Genomic DNA, 18,785 nt, shown 5'->3' with positions numbered 1-18,785 from the left:
GTCAGTTGTCACTAAAGGTTAATTAATTATCATGCCATGGGTTACTGAACACTAGAATAAAGTATTAATATCCAGTAATGGAAATCCAGAATTAGTGATCTAATGCTGAGATAAGTCAACTACACTAACTACACTGTTACTGACTGAATTTAGCTATCTCACAATGAGAGATTTTCAATACATACCATGTATATGAGGTTAGCTAGAATGCACTGGACTTCATCAATATCAACATCATTGACTTGCATGAATTTCAGAGCAACGAGAAAGGCATCTAGAGAAAGCTGGTGAGTTTTGAGTAACAGATACCTAAAAAGAAGAAAAAGGAAACACTAGATCAAAGCCATCCTAAATTAAATATGTCTGTCTTCTCTAAAACGTTTTTATTTCTCAGAAAAACATCCTCTGCCACAGGACAGGCTGATGCATCTTCCTCTCCTGAGGAGCTAGAGCGGACCTGTTACAATAATTATGGAAAATGCCTGAAATCTCTTGTTCAGTCACTGGATCCAGTGAAACTTCCACTCACAGAACCAGTTTCTATCATGGAGTGGGACTTCCTTGTCTCCTCCATCTGCTGCAGCCCCAAATGCTGCTCCTGGGAGACAAGGAACCCTTCAGAGTCTCAAAATAAGGAGACGCTGGGAGTTTGCAGAGGGAGGGGAAATTGGCAACAATCATTCTCTTCCCACCAGGCATGGAAATCCTTTGGTGGATCCAAGTCTCTGTTCCCTTGTCTATCTTTTTTAACGGAAACACAAAAATGAGGCTCATACTGGCAGCATAAATTAAGATATTAAGAAAAAAATTAAGAAGCAAAACCCTCCAGAGGCTTGGAGAACCAAAATAAGTTATGTCTCTAGATAATTCACTCTACTGCTTAACCTGCCCTAAATAAGGTCAGGGGTATGATCCCAGGGAGGGTTCCAGAATTTGGCATGGCTATCAGCAGACAGACCTTCCTGCCAAGATCAGAAGTAGAGCTGAGAGAGCAAGCTAGCCTCTCCTCAGAAAATACAGGGGGAAAAGTGCAGAGGGAAAGGAAGAGAACCTTTCTCCCCAGGTCATGAGATCGAATTTCCCACCCATGCCATACTAGAATCGGTGGGAAAACAGCAGCCTTCAAAGCTGCTTCTCAGGGACCTTGCTCATGTGTGGTTGAAGCGAGACACATGGCTAGAAAACCAATCAGCAGGGTCTTCCAACTGGGAACTACACAGTCTGATCCTTATGGCTGATTTCTTTCTAGGAAAAGTTGGATCGTTTAGTTAGTCATTAGAAATCTGCATTTTTCAGAGTTTGCAATATTTCTTACAGAGGGAGAAAAAAAGTAACTAATCAATCCCGCCAAGATTTTCTTCTCTTATTGAACAGTACCAAATATGAATGCCATTGTAATCCTAAGTACTGGTCACAGAGTTCCCTATCAAATATTGGAAACTCTATTTTGCTTACACTTTCTTGAAGAGATTCCTGTAGGTGATGATCTTCAATTTCTCAAGAATAAGGAAGATGCCGCAGCGGATGAAGAACGTCTCATGTTTTGCCAGAGCATCGTTCAATAAAAGAAGGTTGCCTTCGCTACAAGAATTAAAAAATTGAGAAGTGCTGTGACACGGCATTTTCAAGGAAACCAGTACATCTGTTCCACAAAGGGGAGAGGAAGAACTATGTTGAATTATCTGCAGCATGCTCATTTTCTGCATTCAGATAGAATCTTCTGCATGGCACAAACATTCATATGTGTGGTCTCTCCTGCTGCAGCATAAAGTAATGCAATTCAGCATGAGAAGTGGTTCTGTGGAGTTTACACCTCCACTCTAACATGGTGGTGGAAAATGCTGTCAAGTAGTAGCCCCATAGGGTTTTCAAGGTGATTTGCCATCTGTACAGCAATCTTGGACTTCCTTGGTGGTTTCCCTTCAGAATACTAACCAGGGCTGACCCTGGTTAGCTTCTGAGATATGAGTAGATTTGCCTAGTCTGGGCCATCTACTCTAACAACACTAACTGCAACTCTGTCACAAGACCAGGAATGTGGGGATCCACGCCTGTCTTATAATTCCTGGGTTCTTTTCTTCCAGGTACTCAAAAAACTCTGAGTTTTCCAAAGATTTTATTGAAAAAAACAACAGACAATAAGAAATGTTTCTAATACATAGATTTCTCAGCTCAGCTCTAGCTTCGTTCCAGGCTGGTTTTTGTTTCAGACCTGGGATCCGGAGTTGCTTCTCCTGCCTGGCCTGGACCAGAATACCTTTGTTCCCTCTTCGGTTCTCAGATAAACTCCGTTTCCTGCTCCTGCTGTAAAATCAGCTTCTCTGATCTTCAACCATCTCTGATCTTCAACCAGCCTCTAGCTTCCTTTGTGTAGTTTAATCAAAGCCTTTTGGTTTCCTATCCGGAAATCAAAGACCTGTGTTCTGGCATCCTTATTTTGAGTAGCCTGAGAGTTTAATTCCATATTCTTCCTTTCTTGGCCCAACTTTCTAAAGCTCAAATACCATACCAGTCTATTTTATGGATTTACTTCATTCATGCACATTTCTCTCCATTGGGGACCCAATGTAAATTACATTTATTTTATTTATTTATTTATTGTTGAGTTTTTTATACCGCCCTACCCCCAAAGGGCTCTGGGCGGTGAACAACATAATAATATAACATACAATTAAAACCCAGTTAAAATAAACAACAGCGATCAACATATAAAAACAGCGTCAGCAGTAATTCTTACTAAAACCCTCCCGGGGTCAACCGACAAAGCGAAAAGGGATCCCCCACACAATAAGAGTGGCTAAAATAGGAAGCGAAAGAGGGAGGGGAAAGCTGGGGGGGATTCGGCCAAGGTCACCCAGCAAGCTTGCACAGTAGAATGGGGACCCAAACCTTGGTCTTCCACATCCTGGCCTGACACTCCAGCCCTCTTACTGAATTTTCATATTTGAACTTGCACGAAACCATAGCAGATGACCGACTTCTTTGATAAACTAGCAGAATTACAGCTATGTAGGTTAGCCCAGGCTAGCTCAATCTCAGATCTAAACAGAGCTGCCCCTAGTCAGTATTTGGAGGGAGACCACCAAGGAATACCAGGGGTGCTGCGCAGAGCAGGCAATGGCAAACCACCTCTGAACACCTCTTGCCTTGAAAACCTTAGAGTCAGCTGAGACCTGACAACTAAGAAAAGAAATGGCTCAATAAGTAAAACTTACCTGACAGCTTTTGTTACTTCTGCAAACTGCATGAGATCATATTTCTTTAAAAGCTGGATCATTGGCATTTGTCCCTGAAAATCAGGCACAGTTATTAGTATTTCAGATATCTAATCATCAAGTATCTAGTATGCCAACCATTAATACATATACACTGATCTTTCAGTGCTGGAACATTTCTAGTGCAAGCCTTTTTTTATCAGCATAGACAGCCGTACAACAATAATAAAAACAGTGATTAAAAGCATATACAAAGTATAGGATATACATGTGTATAGGGATCTAAGGTGAATCTACTGGCATTTAGTAATTTCTAGGAGAAAGTCTGCCACTATCATACAGAGAGAAGGATCAGGGTTGTTCAACAAGTAGTGTAATCTAAATAAATCGGGGAGGTCGGGTAAATGTAAGGGAGTGAGATTCACATACTTGGATCTGATTTCCTTGAATCTGAGACAGTGAAGTAATTGGTGGGCCAGAGATTCAACTGAGCCATCGTTACATGGGCACAATCTTTTAGCCTTTTCTTGCTTATTAAATCTGCCATGTAACAAGGCAGAAGGCATAACATTGAACCTGGTGAGCATTATGGCTCTCCTTTGAACAGGGTTTATTAAGCAGTACAGGTAGTGTGCCAAGTGGCCCCGTTCAAATGACTAATTCTGTAATCTTAATTACGCTCTACTGAAGATGTTCCCTGTATATTTGTCTTTGTTTTATTTATTCAGATTTGTTTACTACCTTTAAAATATGTTCAAAATAAGGTTACAACATTAAAGCCGCTAAAAAAATTAAAACTACAGAGCAAAACAACAACATAAAAATACGACGAGCTAATTCAGCAGAATAATTAAACATACAGCTTTAGCATGAACCATACACAAATAACAATATGGACAACATTAAGAGACAGTGTGGTGTAGTGGTTAAGAGCAGCAGACTCTGATCTGGAGGACTGGATTTGATTCCTCACTCCTCCACATGAAGCCTGCTGGGTGACCTTGGGCTAGTCACAAACCTCTCTCCGCCCCACCTACTTCACAAGGTGCCTGTTGTGGGGAGAGGAGAGAATGTGATTGTAAGCTGCTTTGAGGCCCCTTACGGTAGAGAAAAGTGTGATATAAAAACCTACTATTCTTTTTAAAAGCCTGGACAAATAATGTTTTTATCTGATGCCATAACCTTGAGACTAGGCACCAGCTGAACCTCTATGGAAAGGGCCTTCCACTACCATAGAAAATAAACCTGTCTCTGGTCATTCCCTTCTTCATTTCAGAAGGTAGGGAACATAGAACAAGACTTTGAATATGCTTGATTATAACCAGTAGTAGGAAGAGATAAGATTGGTCCAGAGCTGTGTGCCCCTGCATGAAACTCTTTCTAATTTTTTTAGGAGGAAGAATTTTTATCTTACAGAACCTGATGTTGGCAGCAGCACTATGCTGCATCGGAGTTCAGCATTCAGTTTGTGCTGTGGGTAGAAGGCAACACAGAAGGGCCAAATCTTATTCCGTTTGACACAATGAAGTTCAGAGTAAGGAATGCTGAGGAGCCATACTTCTAATGCTGAGGATCCCAGCCTCTGTCCCTGACTAGTTCCCAACAGTCGAGTACCGTAGCATTTCTTTTTTTAACCTTGAGCATACCTCAAGACTTTACAGAGCATCAACACGACTGCAGCCCACCTTCGACACCTCACCAAATGCTTGTGTGACAATTCTCATACAAATATACTACTCCATAAGTGTTCCGTTCTCTAAATTACGAAGTGCCATGGTGTGCAATAGTACACTGAGATAACACTCACCAATAACATTTTCACCGGGAGCAAATAAATCAAAATCATCCTTTTATTTTTCTGGCTTGAACGGTGACAGTGCTCAAAGGCAAAAGAGAGATATTCTTCAGCTGCAGACATGGAAAGAGAAACAGAGAAACAACTGCTAACAGATACTAGCAGCAAATGTGGCATCAAAAAAAAAGATGTTTAATACAGCCATATCAAAGCTACCTTCCCAAAAGGATTTTTTTGGTCAATATTTCGCAGTCTCATGAGTACTAAAGTAAAATAAAGCCAAAATCTCAAACTCTACCACTCATCCACATATACGAAAGAGAAAATTAATGACTGGAGTTTGTTCAAGTAAGTTCCAAAGCTCTGGTCCAACCATCCCCATAACCACAGTCAAATCTGTTATCGAGCACCCTGAACAACAATAGACGTTAGTTTAAATCATCTCATATTTTGTCAGATGATCAACTATTTGTACAGGCAGGGGATCATTTCTCTGATGCATGTCAAAGAGTATTGCAAGATGCTAAAAGCCTAACATGAATCCCTCCACTTTGGCTTGGTGCACTGAAAAGCACAAGTATCGTTAGAAGACTGGGAGCAACGAAGAAGAAGAAGAAGAAGAAGAAGAAGAAGAAGAAGAAGAAGAAGAAGAAGAAGAAGAAGAAGAAGAAGAAGAAGAAGAAGAAGAAGAAGAAGAAGAAGAGGAGGAGGAGGAGGAGGAGGAGGGAGTGAGGGAGGAGTGAGGAGTTTGGATTTTATATCCTCCCATTCTCTCCTGTAGGAGACTCAAGGCTTACAATCTCGTCTCACCTTCCCCCCTCACAACAAACACCCTGTGAGGTGGGTGGGGCTGAGAGAGCTCAGAAGAACTGTGACTAGCCCAAGGTCACCCAGCTGGCATGTGTGGGAGTGCACAGGCTAATCTGAATTCCCCAGATAAACCTCCACAGCTCAGGCGGCAGAGCGGGGAATCAAACCCGGTTCCTCCAGATCAGAGTGCACCTGCTCTTAACCTCTTATGCCACTGCTTTTTGTGCTCCTTCCTCTAACAATGGTCAGTGGAGAACAGTGGCACAGTCATAATGCCAACCACAGTTAGATGGGAAACTTAAAGGGTGGGAGGAAATGATTGCAAAAAGGAGGGAGGAATGTGGGAGCTGCCACTCCACTCCTGGGCTTGAAAATCTCCGCTCACTGAAAATCTCTGCCAAAGGAAGGATTTCCATCCATGGAGCATGACTGCTTTACCTTGACCCTTTGACTCAAAATGCCCCATTCCCAAAGCTGCTCCTAAGGGACAGGGATCCTCCAGGAATAGTATGAGGGGGGAGTTGGTAAAAAGTCAGCCCCTCCTTTGGTAGTGGAAATAATTGGTGGGATCCAAGCCTTGATCTCCTATCCACCAATAAAAAATGGCAGGATGTGGCCTGCCCTGAACATAGCCAATAAACCTTCACTATCATTTGCAACTACAGTAAACAAGCACTCAAGAGGAAGAATATCAAGTCACAGAAGCACATCTTATGACTTTAAACTTGTGTCACAGGCTGACAATATGCTTTAAAGATTATGTAGGGTAATACCAATAGACTCTTTTCCTTCTGTCCTCAAGCGGATCACACCACCCCCTCCCCAACATTTCCAGCACCGGTCTCTAAAACTATAAATACCTTGCTTAAAATCGCTATCAAACATGGCCTTCCGTCCAACGTAATATCTATACGTTACCCTCTGTGCCATACTGTATTCATCTTTGAGATTTGAGCTATCGATTGCTCTTATCAGCGGTTTGCACAGATGAAGCTTGTTGATCTGGAAAACACAGTGACATTAGAAGGAAAATTTACACATAGCAATAGCGTCGCCTTGGGGGTATGAAATCAAGAAAAGCCTTGCGAGGTTTGGATCATACCTTAAAATAGATTTTAAATAGCTGATTCACCAGAAACAACATGCCCCATTTTTTGGAGTCATCAATGCTGGCACGACTGTAACAAAAGCAAACATTACGTATCAATATTAAGATGCCATTTAGAAAAGGGAAGGAAAAGCAGCTATTTTAACCCTGTTTTGGGAAACGTTTAAAACTCTGATCCAGTTTCAAGCAATGCTCCTGCATATAAATGAATTGCATAAAAACCCAACAAAACCTAACCTTCACAAATGATTAACTGTCAATCATTTACTTGTATTGGTATTCATTCACACTGCAGAGCTGTTCTACCATGTCAAGCACTTGAAAATTATGAACTGGATGAAAAGGTTATTTTCTGTTCAGAAATGGAATATGTGATTTTTGCTGATCCTTCCTCTCATCGAAGACCCCCACCCCATCCCCGCATTCACACTTCATGTTCCTCTTTAAGATCCCATATTTTCAAGAAGCAGCATTTTGTGGAGTTCAGAGGAGGTTAAAGCAGGAAGCTTCTGTTCTGCTGGCTGAAGTCCATCCCATTGGTGGACAATGAGCTTTGGCTAGAACTGTAATCACACAGTTGCTTCTATCGGAATAGTTTGAATAGTGAGAAAAGGCAATTGTTTTGAGTGCTGTAAAGTCACTTCTGACTCATGACGACCCTATGAATCAATGTCCTCCAAATTAAACCTGGGACCTTCTCCATGCCGAGAAGGTTTTATCATCACATTTTATAAACTGGAAAAAAAATATAAAATTATTTAATACGAGACCCAGAGAAACGTTCACTCACGTGTCACTGGCACAGACTCTAAAACAGCTCATCAGGAGTTCTGCTGCTTTTTCCAACATGTCACCAACTTTGCCTTTGCCTTTCTTTGTCAGCTGTTGGTCAGCCTATCGTGACAATGGGAAATCAAGAGAGATGACACATACCCCAGCTCACAGGCCTATCATCTATTAATCACGTGTCACTTTAGTTGATATTATCTAAGGAATGGAGCATGTCTATCCTGAAAGACTAAAATCTCTTGACCACACAGGCCGAAGCGTGGCAGGTTGAACGTGATCCTGTCAATTCAAATAAATGGTGTGGTACATTTCATCAAGAGAAGTTGGCACTTCCATGCTACTTGAACACATTTTAGGCCACCTCCCCAAAACACATTTTTGCTTCCGTTCAGAATGATGTTGCCTTGTGGCAAACAAATGATTATTTGCTTTGTAAGTAGAAGCAGTAAGAGTCTGAAAATGGGACTTAGACACCTCTGGAGAAAATCAATATTGGTCGGTACTATCTGCTCTTAGGAATGCATTTTTCTCAAATTAAACTTCAGGATTGTCTGTGCTTAGAAAAGCTCACTGTGCTGACTGACAAATATAATAATTGCTCCTCTGTTGACTGTAGGCCTCTTTCCTCTCAGACGAGACTCTGAGAAGTATTAGGGATGCTGTAATGCTTCATAACTGATGGACATCCTCAAAGCTTATAATGTAGAGGAAAAACAAGACACAAATGTCCATAACAGCAGCGTTGCTGGATCAGACCAGGGGTCCATCTAGTACAGCAAACGGTTTCACACAGAGAACAAGAAGTTGCCTTGGAGGGCAAAACAAACAGGGCACAGAGGGCAAACCCCTCCCCTGATGTTGCCTTCTTACACTGGTATTTAGAGTCCGCTGCCTCTGAATATGGAGGTTCCCTTTAGTCATGATGGCTAATAGTTGTTCAACAAAGACTATGTTCAGTAACCAGACAGATCACTTCAAGCATACAATTTTCACTGTCTAGTAGTCATCGCTCATGCTGCAGTATTTGGAAAGCATTTCATTTATCACCCCTACATGTTATAGCTGTACATTATAGCCATGTTATAGCCACCCCCAAAATACCTCAGGGCCACTAACCCATTAGCAAGGGATGGTGACCTACAGAGTTCCCAAGTACGTCTCAGAATGGGCACAACATATCCCAAAGTTTCCCTAATCTCATTCAGGTAGTCCCCACCCAATTTGTGGTATCTACTGGCCCCACCTCTTCAGCTATTACTTACGTTATTAGCAAATATTCGAAGATCAAGAGCTACTGCATACATAATAGGCAAAGCCCTGGAAAAATAAAAGGCTCTCACTAGTTATCCAGGCAACAACAGAATCAAACTTCCATGACTGGTTACAGACATGCATCCATTATTAATATTATCAGACAGTTTATGGTGAAGTTCAGCCACAACTGTAGACTGCCAATAATGCCCAGAGGTCTGGAAAAAGAAGGGTCAACATAACAATTCACATTTGCCAAATCTAAGCAAGGTTCAAATTTTTTGGGGGGCAAGTTTTTATTAGGAAAAGTGTCATCCCCCGCCAACCCTCTCCGACCGCTGTGGCCAGCAACCTGCCCAGGACCAGGGCAGGGAAAACTCACCACACCTGGAAGGTGTTGAGAATGGCAGCTGTGGGCGGTGGAGGTCAGTTTGAGGCAGCCTGGAGCCACAATAGAGAGCTGATGGTCAGCCAAAGCTACCACACCATCAGGATGTGGCAGGAAAAAGTGGGGAGACCGGAGACAGGCCCCCTGACGAGGCAGCAGGAATGGGAGCCCAGTGGAATGCATCAGCTCATTGTCAGCCCTTGGCGTCCAAGAGGAGTGCCGAGGCAATGCTCAACGGGGTGATTCAGCGGGAGGAGAAGGGATCAGAGTGGCAGGTAAGATGGCCAATCTGGGCCTTGAAGGAAAAGCCAAAGACTGGCTCAGTTCCCTTGGGTGGACCAGAGAAAGTTGAAGGGTGGAGCAAACCCTTTAAAGTCCAGCAGGAGAGAGCTAGCCGGGGAGGAAAGTTGGCTGAGTCTCCCGTGAGATCTGGGGAATCTTCCTGCCTGGGACAGAGGGAGTGGGGCAACATCCCTCTCTCCATCCCTTTCTTAGGCTGAACCCTGCATCCCAGAGCACCCTGCATCCCAGAGCTGGAACCCTTGGAGATGGTAAAGGACAGTGAGTGGAGGCCAACAACCAACATGGGGTGCCTTGCAGAAAGATAGCAAAGTTCATACATTAAGGCCTTGCTTTAAACAACTGAATCTAGCTTGCATTATCTCTCCACTGCATCCTTCTTAGAAGTTTTCTGTGCAATTCTGTATATCAAAGAATTACCACCATCAAAAGAACTCCCTCTTACTTAAATTCCTCCTCAAGATGTACTTGTACTTTATGACTAGGACCTTCGCAGATGTCCCTTTCTGAATATCGTTTGATAAACAACCCACCCTCAACATTTGTTATCAAACTCTGTCCATCTCCTTCTTTAAGCTATATCCTTTATACTCATATCAAGTTGTCTGGATGAGGGTTATGTAAACTTTGCTTTGCTTAGTAAGCTTTTGGCCATAAATACAAATTATGCTAAAATATCCAGAGGTGACAGGTGGCATTTCTCTGTAAATGAAATGTTTCCCTCTGTGAAGTGTTTCCATATGTCTCCATAACTTCACCCAAACAATTTATTTGTTTATATAATTATGTAAGCCGCAGAAGGCCATTGCGTTCACATCCTACATGTGAGCTCCCAAAGGTACCTGGTGGGCCACTGCGAGTAGCAGAGAGCTGGACTAGATGGACTTTGGTCTGATCCAGCTGGCTTGTTCTTATGTTCTTATGTTTTCTTGGTACTTACCAGTTGTCTTCTTTGTGCGCTTGAAACGCTCTCAAGAAAGATGTGTTAAGTTCAGGGAAACATAATACGATGCACATAAGTAGCCTAGCCGTTCACTCTGACCCACAACCACCCTGACAGCAAGGTTGCTAGTCAGAATGAAGTTTTTCTGTCTTGAATGTATGGAAATGGGACAGCAGGCAAGACAGTATCCAAATACAATATGCAAGTACTATAACTGCTATGATATGATAGTGTCCCAAGCCACAGCTGGCTTGGGAGTATCATCCCCCACCAACCCTCTCCGCCCCCCACTTCGCTTACAGTCAGCCTTTCTCACCGAGACTCAAGGTAGATTGCAAAATAGAAAAATCAACTCAAACGAAGAGCACAGACCACCAATTACAGAACTGAAAAAAATGCAAACAAAAATCTATATAGAGCAGTAAAGGTTGTCTATGGCATGACTTCCCATAACACTGAAAACAGGTTACAAAAGTAGAAGGCAATATAGTAAGAGAAAGGTGATAATATAATAGATGACAATTCTATTTCCTTATTAAAGAGTCTGATGACTTTTTGAAGATGCCACCTTGCAAATGGGTAGCTTCAGTGGTACCTAAATATTCTCCACGGTGGCCTCCATCTGGAGAAATATCCAACCTGATAAGGTCAGATAGCACCTTTCTGTACAACGTGTAGAACTTTTCAAGAGGGAATTATTATGAAAGTTGTTGTTATAGTTGTTAAAGTTGTTTGAAAGTTTATACATTTTTACATTGTATTTATTTTTTGGCAGTTAACCTTTGCAATCTGCCCTGAATCTTTTGAGATAAACCGACTATGAAGTAAACAAACAAAAAATGTGACTCCCCTTCATATTATTTGACAGCCATCTCTGGGCATCCTTCTAACTTCACTAGTTTGGATGAAAAGAAATATGGACCTTTTTCTCACTAAGCAACTTAGGGGAGTTGGAGTTTTCTGGCATACTGCAAGTTACAACTCTTTCCTCCATATTCCGCAAAATGTCCAAGTGGGGATGGAAAATGGCTGCCGGGCACTCCCAATCCCATTTGACCAGATCCTAGCCCAGCAAGACCATTGGTTAAATGGGACTGTGAGAGTGCCCTAATAGCAGTGCTGAGATTCTGTTCCCCAGAAACAGCCCACAATGGCATACTCCCTGTGCACTCAAGTTACTCCCCGAATCCCATGGGAGCCCACAGATAACAGCCCACAATGGCATACTCCCTGTGCACTCAAGTTACTCCCCGAATCCCATGGGAGCCCACAGATAACAGCCCACAATGGCATACTCCCTGTGCACTCAAGTTACTCCCCGAATCCCATGGGAGCCCACAGATAACAGCCCACAATGGCATACTCCCTGTGCACTCAAGTTACTCCCCGAATCCCATGGGAGACACTAATTCGAGTCAATGGTAAAGGATATTGAACTATAACAGTCTGGCATTTGTAAGCTTCTACAAAGTCATGGTTGGAAACTGCGTATGTACATCTATCAAAACAAGAAAGATATATGTATTAAGAATGATGAGATTGTGTTCCAAATTACAATCTTTTTCTTTAACCAGATAACAAATTACAGTTCCTGACTAGAAACAAATTATATTCAAATTATACTTGAAGAGATTACAAAACTGAATACATTTTAATACCGTGCTTTCTAGATTACAATCTTTATTTTACAATTCTATATGCACTGACTAGGGCAGGGGTCAGGAACCTTTTCCCCTCAAAGAGCCATTTGGCTCACCCTCCCCCGCTCACCCCCCACTCGCTCGCACGCTCCCCCCTCTGCCCACTTGCTCGCTCGCGCCCCCCCCGCCTGCTCACCCCGCCCCCCCCGGCCTGGCCGGCCGTCGGAAGAGCGCCCGCCTCGCAATGAGCAAGGCGGGCAGCAGGCAAAGCCCACGGCGCGGCCTAGCCGGCCGCGGGCGAGGGATGCGCCCGCCCTGCTGCTTGCAGGGCGGGCAAAGATGGGCCCGGCGGCTCAGCCTGGCCGGCCGCTGGAAGAGCGCCCACCTCGCAATGAGCGAGGCGGGCAGCAGGCAAAGCCCGCGGCGCAGCCTAGCCGGCCGCGGGCGAAGGATGCGCCCGCCCTGCTGCTTGCAGGGCGGGTGAAGATGGGCCCGGCGGCTCGGCTCATGGAGCCGCAGAACAGCGGTGGAAGAGCCGCATGTGGCTCGCGAGCCGCGGGTTCCCGACCCCTGGACTAGGGATTAAGTACAACATGTTACAGTGGAACTTTACTTATTTCCAAATAAAAAAGTTGAGGGCTGAACATTAGACAGAACAAGAACACTGTCTGCTATGATCAAGAATTTCTCACAATTGTTTCTGTTCAGAACGTAACTTTCATGAAGCTGCTAAGAATATGATCACATTCCACTTCTTCACTATGATTGTGCAGTCTGCATGGCAAGAAGGATTCCCCACCCTAGTAATACACATGATGCATTCCTGGTGTCATCGGCCATTTTAAGCATTACTCCAATTCTACAAAACAGAGCTAATTTCTTTCTTCTCTAGTATTGGTTTGTCAGCATTATTAATACATTTTTGTGTTTTTACACTGTATGTGCCAAAACACAAATACTCAAAGGCCATTATTATGACTTGAACTATTCCTTCAAATCTGTCACAACAATTCAGGAAAGTGCTTTCTAAACTGAATCAATTGAATCCCCTATCTTCTCCATTTTTACCTTAAGTGGGCAGCAAACATTTCATCATAAGGTGGCTCCAAAACTTGTTGACATTTTTCTTCTGGTGATGAAAGCTAGTAATAAAATACATTCCATGAGATGCTTGATGCTTTGTTGCAAAAGAATAGGACAAATATAATATATTGGGTGAGATGCATTAATAAAAGGGATGGGTGAATTTTACCATTTCTAATCTCCCGATGTTGATAGACCTCCAAACACTCTCCACAAGAAATTCTATGCTTGGGGGGTGGGAGAGCAGGGGTGCCTCTATTCCTGGCAAGTGGAACTTCAGGGAGTATTTTGAGCTAAAAAAGGAGGCGAGGAGATCCCTTTCCACAGACAAAAATCCCAAATCATCAGAATTTTTCTGCTGGATTTTACAGCTCAATCCAGACTGGGCTGGTAGGCTGGGACAGCACACACACCCCCCCCCCCCCCCCCGGGCTTTCCCACTGTGCAGGGAGCCCCAAAAAGTTTTTAGAAGAAAACGCTCAGAAATTCTCCCATAGGAAAGGATAGAGATATGCCATGAAAAACGTGGCATATTCCTGCCAGTGTCTATGTTGGTACACAGGGGCCAAATGGCCACTGGAGGCCAACTAAGGTTGGCCCCACCAGCACAGGGTTTTGCGCCAGAGGGCCTGGGCAACAGAACCAGCTTCTGCGTCTGGCGCCATGGGACCCCCCCCCCCCAGCTGCCAGGGTAAGTTGCTCTTCTGCCAGTGGAATGGGCACTCATGCCAGCTCCAAAAGGGGTGCACTGGATCCAGAGGGAGATCCCCCCTCCCCCGAATGGGCTGCCCGTTTATTATTTGTTCACATTCAATCTAGTTACTGAACAAATGGCTTCTTTTCTTAGGGGCATGAATGAAGGCAAATGCAGAAGCTGTCTTAATGGGTGGGAAAATTCCACACACTGAGGAATCCACACCATACTATCATATCTTATAAAATGTTATGTTTTACAAGAAGTGAGATATTAAATAAACATTAACTGAAAAGTCAAGGAGGAGCTTTTCCAGCCAAGTAAAAAAGGAACAAAAGAGGAACAAAACAGAAGGCAAAGGAAGGGTACACTAGTTACAATTAAAGAAGAAGTTTGAATTTATACCATCACCCCCTTTCTTTTGTTTGTCTCCAAGTTGCTACTCAACCCCAATCTGTGCGGCAAAATCATTTCATCACAACCTTGAACAGCTTATTATGTATCTATGAAGTTTATCGAGTTTATTAACAGCCCAAACCAGATGGGAAGACCAAATCTGCAAAGGAAACATGCTGACACATTTGCCCCCTCTGCCACAGAAGGGCAGCTCTGCTGGCGCAGGGGGCAAATGTGTCAGTGACTGGCCACCCCTTTGATCCACAGCACCAAAACCCATAAGTCCAGGGGGCTGCAGAGCTGTGCTGGCAGTCCCGGAGGTTAAGCTGATATCAGTCAGCTTCCATTGGCGTTCCAGTACTGGAATGCCAGCCTCCAGGCTCTTGGACTTATTATGCAGCGTAAGTCAATGGTGCAATTCGGGTGGCAGGAGAGATTTCATGTTTCCCACCCTGCTGGGCTGTCTGAATGCCCTTCTGAAGGTGGTGTGGCGCTGTCTTCACGGTGCTGCTTCCAGCTGCAGCACAAATCCATGAACTGGATTGTGCTGTAAAAAACAGAAATGGACAAAAATGGTAAGATCATGGTATTAGTGTTCTCAGCAACAGTTCAATCATATGTGTGGTTATTTGGCAGTAAGCCATACTGAATAAGGTGGAACTTCTAAATAAACCTGCCCCACAAGCCTCTTACCTGAAGTCTTGGATTGGCAACATGAGGATGTTTAAATGACACTAATTCTGCACAAAATGATCCCTCTCTGTTGTCAATGGCTTCCAAAACCTATGAATGAAAATATATAAAAATGTTATTGAACAAACCTTATTCTGAACCTGGTTTATGGAGTGCAGATCTACAGGTCTAAAAAACAAATCCAAACATAAAAAAGCTGGGGAAGGTGATAACTAGAACCCCCATATTAGAGAAGCAGCAGTCTTGTGGCTGTGCAGACAGCATAGGTTCTCGGCCAGCACTGGCAAAGGCCACTGGTGAGGCAGCGAGAGAGCAGAAGCTGGGAGGGCAAGGGAAGAGAGTGGATAATTGAGACTGAGAAGAAAGAAGGCAGATGGTAGCAGCAGCTCATGCAAGCCTAAAGACAACTCAGGCTTGCAACAAGGCAGCAGCAGCTGGGAAGAGGCACTTCTGCTCTCTCTTTCCATTCCCAGTAGTTATCTCCGCCCCACCAGAGAGAAAGTAGACAACAACCACCTTGTCTACTTAGGTAGAAGCGATGTTTCTGTCTGCTTCCTTCCTTCCTTCTCCAACTCCCTTTCCAGTGCAAAATAAATAAATAAACATTAGTAGATAAATGATTACTAAAATGCAGCTATTACTTACCTGCTGCAAATATTGGTTTATAGTGATATGGGCCATTGAAAGCAAGTGAACATTTTATTCTGAAAAGACAACACAAACAACATATTGAACTAACTGAAGTAATATCAATTGGTTTTTCCACCAGCTTCAACAGATAATCATGGTTGCCTATGGCATATGTAACGGAGAGCTTATGTTCCTGGAGAGAGAGAGATATTATCCCACCGCTAGCCACCAATTGTAATGGGACGTGTGTGGCCTACAATCAAGGTTCCCACTAAACTGACCGGTGGGGTTTCCTTGGCCACCCAAAATATCCCAGGCTAGTGTTCAGGGATCTTCTTTTTACTCTGTTGCCACCATTAAAGAGAAGGAACTAGGAATCCAAAAAATGCTGCTGGCTGCCAAATATAATAAAGGATCCCACCTCACATTCGCTCTTGGTCTGAGGGGAATGTCCTTCAGAGTCCCATATACAAAAATGGAGGGAACTCAAAATTGGCTGGGATTCTAGTCTCCTCTCCAGACAGGTTGCACTCTTCAACCCTCTCACACACAAAACACAGGCTGGCACGAGGGGTAGCTTGACACACCAATGGAATGGAAACTTATTTAAAAAAAAACAAAAGAAAGGCTTCCTTGAAACTGGCTCAGAGAGGTACTAGCAGCTTTTGATGGTTTCTAGAGAGGTTCTTTTTTTTCACTTAGGTTTCACATTAACACACACAGACAATAATGCCAAGGTGTCTCTCTTTAGGAAATGATTTTTGCTTTTAGGATCACTACTCAATCCTTTCTTCACAGACAGACACTAGTCCTTTCTGATCCACAACCCACTAAATACACACACACATAGTCTATGCCCTGTGAGATTCTGGCATACAAAGCCTCCCTCTCTCACACTAATCCCAGACTGGCCTCACTGCCTCTGGAACGGGCTTTCCCAAGACTGGTGTTACACAGGGGTAGGGCAGACTCTAGGTCTGGACAGTATTCACTGTCAAGCCAATCACTGGCGCATCACTTTGCACCAAACTCAGGGACTCCTTTCTCTGACAAGCCTCCTCAGCTTGTAGAGTGACTGGACTTCTGTCAGCTAACTTGGCTGAGCCAGAATCCTTCAGACCTAACAGACCGCTCTCTGCCAAACTCTGGCTCCTTCTGATCTCTGTATCAGAATCTCTTCAGAGAGAGTGTAACTGCTGGCAGGCTCTGCTCTGTCTATTTATACTCCTTGCACTCTAGCTCCCCCTAATCCTGGCCATAGGCAACTGTGCCTTCTCAACCAATCAAATGGGGTCCTTAGTATAGTGCTGCCTTAACTCATTAGGCCTTTTACACACACCAGCCCTTCAGTATGGGGCAAGTCCGTTACAGCATACCATGCCCTCTTGTCACTGACTTAACATGCAGAAATAGTTGTATTTTCAGGCACACATGTTGTAAAAATTTTTATGTTACTGTGGGTGCTTGAGAACACCTGGAAAGAGCACTGAACAAAAAAGTCAGTGGGAAAATTGTGTGTATACACTTAGCACTACAGACAGAAGTCTTAGGAAAGATGATAGTTCAGTGGTAGAATGTCTCCTTGGCATGGAGAAGGTCCCAGGTTTAATTTCCAATATCTCCAACTAAAAGGATCAGGTGAAATGTAATATGAAAGCCCTCTACCTGAGACCTGGAGAGCCACTGCCAGCCTGAATGGATAATACTGACCTTTGTGGACCAAGGTCTGATTTAGTGTTACGACAGTTTTGTGTGTGTGTTCACTGAGGTCTGCAACTACTACCTGTTTTCCCGAAAATAAGACATCCCCTGAAAATAAGACGTAGTAGAGGTTTTGCTGAAGTGCTAAATATAAAGAATCCCCCGAAAGTAAGACGTAGCAAAGTTTTTGTTTGGAAGCATGCCCGTCGACCAGAGCACACAGCTGTAGAGCGGAAAAATAAGACATCCCCTGAAAATAAGACATAGCGCATCTTTGGGAGCAAAAATTAATATAAGACACTGTCTTATTTTTGGGGAAACAGGGGTTTGGCAAAACCACGTGTGAGAATCTGTTCCAAGTTTTGCCAAACAGGTTGGAAAGTCATACTAGAAATAAGAGCAGCAATGCAAATACATGCAATTGAGGCACATCCCAAGAAACATCGGGGACTAAGAAAAGCAATATGAAGATTTAGTCTGAGATTGCTGAATACTAGTGATGGATACTAGGGCCAACATACCATAAATGCTTCTATAGGGAATATCTGCAAGGTGAGTGGCATAAGTGACAAACCGTCATACTCTGAATCACATATGTTAATCAAATACTGCAATACAATGTCTCTTTGCCACTGTATCTCCCTTGCAGAGACAGTTGTGTCTGCATCTCCTTAAATAAAATTAGCAAAATACACAAAAAGCCAGACACAGGTAATTAACTGTGCTTCAATTCAGCTGAAAAACAAAAAACCAAGCGCCAAAGATGAGACTTCAGAGAATTTCAGCATCACTGTCCTCTGCATGCTCCTGACACAAAGTCTCTGATACATAATAGGAAACAAGTATCTTGTAATCAGTGAACATAACACTCTGTACATGCTCAGAAATAATTTTTTTAAACCATCTTGTTAACACTTTAAAAATCTTGATTTTGGGAAAGTAAACTTTGCATGGTGGAGACAGAACTGCCCATGTTTCAAGATCATCTGAGGCTGTACCTAAAGTGCATCAAAAGATCGCTCTTCCAGGAGCACCGACCACGCACAAAATACCTAGTTGGATCCTCTATTGTTTTCCCCGTTGGGTTCTCTCCACCAAGACACGCCACTTTTGCAGAGGACTACTCAGTCTACAGGAAGATGGGCGGAACCATTTCAAAAAACGGGCGGGACTTCCTGCCTGTTGACCAGCTTCCCTTCGCGGATTGGCTCGTCATGTTAGATCAGCTCGCCACGTGAGATATCTCGCCGGTCTCTTTGCCCAATTGGAGGTTGTCAGGGGGCGGTGCTGTTGAAAACCGGATCAGGATTCCTCCCCGAGAATCTAGGCAGCTTATCTATTAAGTTTTG

At 43.5% G+C, this 18,785-nt stretch overlaps 1 protein-coding gene across 3 annotated transcripts in view; it reads right to left on the bottom strand.

The window, feature by feature from the left end:
* The window catches only part of PCID2 (PCI domain containing 2), a 20,644-nt gene extending 1,859 nt beyond the window's left edge, over positions 1–18,785 (bottom strand). For 2 of the 3 annotated variants that reach the window (XR_007244415.1, XM_048495651.1), the window contains exons 1-14: positions 18,489–18,784; positions 15,751–15,809; positions 15,106–15,195; positions 13,308–13,381; positions 12,032–12,097; positions 10,597–10,638; positions 8,980–9,034; positions 7,719–7,822; positions 6,923–6,998; positions 6,681–6,822; positions 5,023–5,123; positions 3,216–3,289; positions 1,456–1,581; positions 186–309 (exon numbers count right to left, since the gene is read on the bottom strand). Coding sequence is in view for 2 of the 3 variants with exons in the window: in XM_048495651.1 (XP_048351608.1) it covers positions 186–309; positions 1,456–1,581; positions 3,216–3,289; positions 5,023–5,123; positions 6,681–6,822; positions 6,923–6,998; positions 7,719–7,822; positions 8,980–9,034; positions 10,597–10,638; positions 12,032–12,097; positions 13,308–13,381; positions 15,106–15,195; positions 15,751–15,786 (1,110 nt within the window). In the remaining variant the exon portion in view is untranslated. Of the gene's footprint in view, positions 1–185; positions 310–1,455; positions 1,582–3,215; positions 3,290–5,022; positions 5,124–6,680; positions 6,823–6,922; positions 6,999–7,718; positions 7,823–8,979; positions 9,035–10,596; positions 10,639–12,031; positions 12,098–13,307; positions 13,382–15,105; positions 15,196–15,750; positions 15,810–18,434 lie in introns of all 3 variants that reach the window. The other variant, XM_048495652.1, reaches the window with a different exon arrangement.

This window comes from Sphaerodactylus townsendi, linkage group LG04 (genome assembly GCF_021028975.2).
Source record: "Sphaerodactylus townsendi isolate TG3544 linkage group LG04, MPM_Stown_v2.3, whole genome shotgun sequence".
NCBI classification, from domain to species: domain Eukaryota; kingdom Metazoa; phylum Chordata; class Lepidosauria; order Squamata; family Sphaerodactylidae; genus Sphaerodactylus; species Sphaerodactylus townsendi.
The sequence above is the reverse complement of the archived record's forward strand: the minus strand, read 5'-3'. Positions and strand labels throughout refer to the sequence as shown.